Source organism: Cryptotermes secundus, unplaced genomic scaffold (genome assembly GCF_002891405.2).
Source record: "Cryptotermes secundus unplaced genomic scaffold, Csec_1.0 scaffold2635, whole genome shotgun sequence".
Lineage (NCBI taxonomy): Eukaryota > Metazoa > Arthropoda > Insecta > Blattodea > Kalotermitidae > Cryptotermes > Cryptotermes secundus.
In genome coordinates this window covers 59,983-66,369 of record NW_019737442.1, presented here as the reverse complement: position 1 = coordinate 66,369, position 6,387 = coordinate 59,983, and the positions used below count along the sequence as shown (strand labels likewise).

Genomic DNA, 6,387 nt, shown 5'->3' with positions numbered 1-6,387 from the left:
CAATAGCAGCCATGCTACCTGACATCCCTCAACATCACTGATGTGTAGGCTAACCAATGACTACATTTCCTGTGTCACTAAAGCATGTACAGTAAACCCTTGCTAATCCAGATTAATGAAGCAAAAGATAGCCCAAAAACAAGCAAAAAAAAAAAAAACTTAGATAATCAAATTTCATTAATATAGGTAGTGCTGATGAACATAAATAAAAAAGAAAAAAGATCACTGTAAAGCCTTTATTTAGAAAACTATAAAAAGACAAGCTCAAATACAGGGTATCTTCTTCATCCCAGCTAAAGCCAATCTTGGATATTTTGTTGTGTGGTTTCAGTCTCTCCAGCTGCCCACAACACAGCCTGAAAGTCCTCTTGCTCCCTCAATCCGGATTTACTATAACCGGATTACCATGGGTTTACTGTATAAAATTTATTAAGAAATAATAATTTTGTAAAAATAAAATTACATTTGGGTGAAATGGCTATTTTGCATTTTGTGTTTAAAAACATTTTGGCATTTAACTTTAAATTTAAATTTAAAGTTTTGTGATTTCTGTACAGGAAAAATTCCACGTGTAACACAAATGAGTAAGAGCAAAGATATTTACCTGTACTGAAAGTTGTGTTACGAGATTTTGTGACTCTGGTCTTGAGATATATCTCTCTGTGTCATACAGATACATAACAGTGATATGTGATGGACAGTTACTTCTACACATAACTGAATGACACAGAATTACTGGGTTTTTGGATTCTGTCCATCATATGGTATTCTAAACAACAATAAAGAACAATGTATCAGAAACTGGATCTGTTTCTGTCCTGAGGTGATGGGGTGAGTGACACATACTCTTGTTAGGAAGAGCTAACCTCAATCAATTGATGACTAAAGCAAAGGAATATATACTGGGGCCATACTGGTCAAAGGGTTCTGATGATGGTACACAATATTTGGGATTACTGGGTTTTTGGTTAGCTCTTTCTAGCAAGTGTCTCCCACCTCCTCACCTGAGGACAGAAACAGATCTAGTTTCTGGAATGTTGTGTTCTTTAGATTACTGGATGGTGGACAAAGTTGAGAAACCTAGTTATCACAAGTGTTATTCACCATCACCAGAACCTTTTAGAATCTAAAAATGAGACTGAAAAACCCAACCTGATAACATGCCTGCTTTTGAGACACCAACAAGCAACAGACATTTTAAAAAATTCTCCTGTCAGCCATGCTTGCTTGAAAGCTACGTACTAAAAACCTTTCATGGGATTAACATTATGATGTGAGATATCATATCTTAAAGATCACCTTCATAAGAGACTCAAATATCAAGTTCCACATATTTAAATTAAAAAAAAAAGGTTGCTTTGCATATTTCAACAAAAATGTGAATATATATATATATAGTCTCTGGAAATGTAAGACAATCTGATATTGAAACTGCTGTCATTTGCTGCTTCACTTTGTAGTGAAATTGTTTGCAGAACTTATATATCTGAAATGGCTGATACTTTCTCAGACACAAACCCAGTTTTTATATTAATCCAGGTAACGTATCCCACAGCTGCATGAGATCTGAGATTCTCACCGCACCAAATATTATGATTTCAGTCTTCTGGGATATAGGTATCAACATTTCTGAGGAACCAGGGTAGAAAGAAGCAACTACCCTAAAGACTGAAACAATTGGTTACTCTGAAATGGTGTCATGTCCCAAGAAAACTGAAATCTCACTATTGCGTCCCTGTCATTTTAACTCCTAAATGTTTTAAAAATTAGCTTTTTAATAGAACCATGCTTGCTGAAACATTAAGTTTTCAGCATCATGCTGACAATTCATGAGCAGAACATATGATTAACTATGTATTGGGGAGGCTAAACGAGGCGGTGTGGCCATATTTCTGGCAGCTCTTGACTGTTGCTCTCGCCTGCACTCCTCTGCCTGCTTCTGTAACTGTTCCTTCAGCACCAACAATTCTCTTGTACGCTGATACACAGGATCCTAAACAAAGAGAACAGATATATCCCACTGAAACATGAGTACCCACCTACCAGAAGACAGTAATCTTCACAATAACTGGTCTGAGAATCTTAAATCTCAACCATTCTGAGTAAGTTTGCATAAATATTCTTGAAAGCAAAGAATTACCGACATTTTCATTCTGTAGCATGCTGGTGGGTGCTGACGTGTGGCAGCAGTTCTACTCTCATGACAGAAGCAGCATATTCATCTGAAACACTGGCATGTACATGCCCAACTACATGGTCTCATAACCCAAAAGGCCACAACATGAATCACTCACTGCCATGAGAACTTCACATCATTACAATGTTTCATCCAGTTTTTCTGCAACACACTGCTCCGTGTATTAGAATCGATGTGGACAATATATCAGATGTAAGTAACGTAAAGTTGCCTTGTGCTTAATTAATTAAGCACTATGCCATAAAGGCGTATGTGGGAGTGGATGCATAGGTCCATATATTCTTGACCTTGGCATTAATTGGAAGTGAGTGGTCAGTTTCATGCCTTGGCTGCTTTACGCCTGGGGAAAGAGCCCCTGGTACCCACTGGATAGGAGGTTGGGTGGACCCCAGAGCCAGTCTGAATGATGTGGAGAAGAGAAAATTCTTGACCCCCTGGCTGTCCAGCCCATAGCCAGTTGCTATACTGACTGTGCTATCCCAGCTCCATGCAGCAGATGTAATAATTCTATTTTTAGCCTACTTTCCTTATTTGGAGGGGAAGTAGGCTCATGAAATTACCTTGCTGTCTGTGTGTCTGTATGTGCATCCCCCCCCCCACCAACTTTTTGAATGCCAGAACCAGTCTTTATGAAACTTGACACCTGGGCCTATCTCAAATGGTGTACTTCATAAACCCCTCTTAACAGCCTGTGCGCCTGTATGTGTACTGTTGCTAGGCAACAGCTTGGTAAACATGTTCCCACACCAACAAATGCATGCAACAGTAGAAGAATTGTTGGATGCATCATTTTCTATGCAGTCCATGTCATTATCAAGGGACAGTCTGTGAGAGTCCGTGTATCCCTCTACTTTTCATAGGCAACAGCTCAGTAAACACATTCCCGTAGCAACCAAGAATTGCTGGAGGTGTCATTTTCTGTGCAGTATGTGTCATATCAAAGGAAAGCAGGCAATCAGTTCTTCCCAGAACTTCTTGCTATATTTTAACGTCTTCACATACAGAAGACTTTATTATCCACGTGCAGATTAACCAGAAACGCTTTGTAACATCTCAGTTACTGAATGTAGCTTCCTGCTACAACTTTGGGTTTCATTATTTTATTGCCACATTGTTTCACAGCCAGTGGACTTTTAGTCTGCTCAGTCTTAACTTATGTTTGAATGTGTTTCTGTTAAGAACACTGGGTAATCTATGTAAGTTTGGTGAAGTTCCACAGCACTGTGAAAACAATCAGAAGTCTAAAACTTCGAAGTAATAACAGATTGTGGTCTGAATTCAGCATCAGTTGTGGTATTTCCAGCGTTCGGGATCATCAGTTACTTTTAAGTATCGATGCTTCAATGTAGCAATACATGATATGGTACATGAGCCTGTCAAAATCACATGACTTAATATTTTATATGCATGCAATATTCTTTTTAAAGAAATCTGCAAATAATCAGGCAATAAAGATGTGAAGGTTAGTCTTGTGGGATGTGATACCATGCAGTCTGGTACATCATTTTACCATTTTGGAGGAACCTACCACCTCCATCTTCAGGGCAGAAGAGTAAGCTTGGACATGCAGAGTACGAATGTAACTAGAGGGAAGATGACGATAATACTCCCAACGAACGCAGCATTGCATCCTATCATACAGCAATGTTTGTACTCACTGCTGTGAGAGTTATAAAATACAGATGCGTTACCTGCGGACGCATGCTAGGATTCCAGCGGCAGTAATGACCCTTCCAGAGTATAATGTGTCTCACACTCGCTATTGGAACGAGGACCTGCTGGTATGTGGATGGAGACCAATATAACGGATTGCGGTAAATATCCATATGAGAGTTGATAAATGACCACAGTGACACTGTCTTCTGCTTCACGCCTTCCACTGCCCTCTCCCTGTCGCTGCATGTCAACAATAAATGATCACCTTCAACAATGTTTGACACTTTATAACCTCAACAAAGGCTAAACAACAAACACAAATTCCATAGGAATGAATTCTAGATCACATGATCTTCATGAAACACACTCTTTGTCTATAAGCTACATCTGACAACATACCTCTTAACAGAATCAACATTCTTTTATTTGCGGTTTATTTAATGACAATGTCAGCAGCTGAGACAATACAGTATAAAAACTTGTAGAATGATTTAATGAATGGGAAAGGATATGAAAGGAAGTGATCATGGTCTAATATGACGAGCTATTCATTTCAACAGACTGAGAAAACCATGGAAGACCTGAAGTAATGACAGTCGGTGTCCTAGCTGAGATACAAACCGGTTGCATTCACAACATGAAGTCAGAAGTGTTTCTGCTTTGATTTAGCAAAATAATCTTCTATATACAAAAGGCTAACATTTCTTATTGTTTCATTAGATGTGTCAACAAGCTTCATAAAGTATTTTTTTATTCTCATGGGGTGAAACTGAGTCCACTTGGTACTGCGGCCACTGTTTGGTCTACTGTACCAGCCCCAGAGGATAGATGATGATGACTGTGGAGCAATCGGTGGAATGCGAATTGGCAGAGGAAACCTAAGTACTAAGAGTAAACCTTCCCCAGTGCCACTTTGTCCACCACAAATCCCACAAGACCTGACTTGGGCTCAAACCAGGGCTGCCATGGTAGGAAGCTGGCGACTAGCCACCTGAATTATGGCACGGCCTTGGTAAAGTAAGTTGATGTTGTCTTTGTCCATAATCAACCCCTCCCGGTGAAAACGTATGCAGGAGTGAAAGTACAGAAGTACAGTTGCATGCATTCTCAACAGAACTAGATGGAAGCAAGTGGTCAGCTTCATGTCCTTGTCAGTAAAGAAACCTTGGAACCCACAGAGAAGGAAGGTCAATGGATCCCAGAGCTAGTCTGGACACTGTGGAGAAGAGAGAAATCTCTTGTCCCCAGCCAGAAATTGAACAACAGTTTCTCAGTCATTCAAACATATTCACTGGCTGAACTATCCTGACAGTTATGAACACAACCAGAAGATCACAACAATAAAAATACCAATTCAGTGGACGGTATGCCTGAGGTGTAATGCAGTGCCCATCTTTGCCTAAACCTACCTCTAAATAGCAGCACAACTTGCTGTATACTGTGGTTCCATCCAGTTTAGTATCTCAGTATAATTGCAGCTTATTTCCAGAACATTTCATGTTATTCAGATTAGCTATTTCTGGCAATGTTTTCAATTTTATCCCCACAAAAGATGCAAAACCCATTTTAAATTCTGTTGTCAAACATATATATATATATACACACACACACACACACACACAGAGAGAGAGAGCCATGTCACAATTACACTGTGTAGCTCGGTAACACAAGTGTCCACTAGTACGCAAATTCTGTATAATGGTACATATATATATTGTGACATGTTGAGCTATGGATGACGCCCCTCCCCCCCCGCCAGCCGTGATGCGCCGAGCGAAGCCGAAGTGAGCCGAAGATCGCCGAGTCTTAGCATCCTGGTCGCTACGCAACGCGAGTCAACAGCGATGACGTCACCAAGGGTACCGCGGGTTGCTAGGCAGCGCAGGTCAACAGGATTGCGAGAGACAACGGTAGTAACAGCGGTTACAGCCGCTAGCGTTGCTAGCAACACAGCGCCAGGCAACAAGGGTGCTTATTACGTGGCCGTTTTCTGTATTGTCCGATCGAGGCTACATGAGGAGCAGCGAAGGCTATTCTCAGTCAGTCCTGGAGCTACCTCCGAGTTAGTTCCGAGTTAGCCAGCAACCAGTCAGTTGTATTGTATCATTTGGAGTGTACTATTTGTGATACTGCAGATAGCAGTAATCGTAAATCTGTAATTTGGGTGATTTAAGTGCGAATGTGAAATAAAATTCGCTATATAACATACGGCGTGAAGTTATCCGTCGCGTTATACGCCCAATACGTGACAACTGGTGTCAGAAGTGGGTTTTGGACTTACACACGTGACCAACGAGCTTCGAACTCAAGACACGTGACAATTTGGTGTCAGAATTTTTACGAGCTTAAATACGCCTCAGAGAATTTTACTGCGACAAAATGGAGATGCAGCAGATGATTGAACTTCTCATGAAGGGAATCAGAACCATTCATGAGAAGGAGGAGGCCAATAGGAAGAAAGACAGAGAAGATTTCCTGGCGATGCTAGACGCCGATAGAAAGGCCCGGCGAGAACAGATGGCCGCCTGGCGAGT

General features: G+C 40.8%; 1 protein-coding gene across 2 annotated transcripts in view; it reads right to left on the bottom strand.

Moving 5' to 3' along the window:
* Positions 1-998: 998 nt before the first annotated feature.
* LOC111870478 (myotubularin-related protein 2) overlaps positions 999-6,387 on the bottom strand; it is a 46,608-nt gene continuing 41,219 nt past the window's right edge. For both annotated transcript variants that reach the window (XM_023862810.2, XM_033753860.1), the window contains exons 12-13: positions 3,889-4,093; positions 999-1,993 (exon numbers count right to left, since the gene is read on the bottom strand). In XM_023862810.2, coding sequence (XP_023718578.1) covers positions 1,847-1,993; positions 3,889-4,093 — 352 coding nt within the window. In that variant the 3' untranslated portion in view covers positions 999-1,846. The remainder of the gene's footprint in view (positions 1,994-3,888; positions 4,094-6,387) is intronic.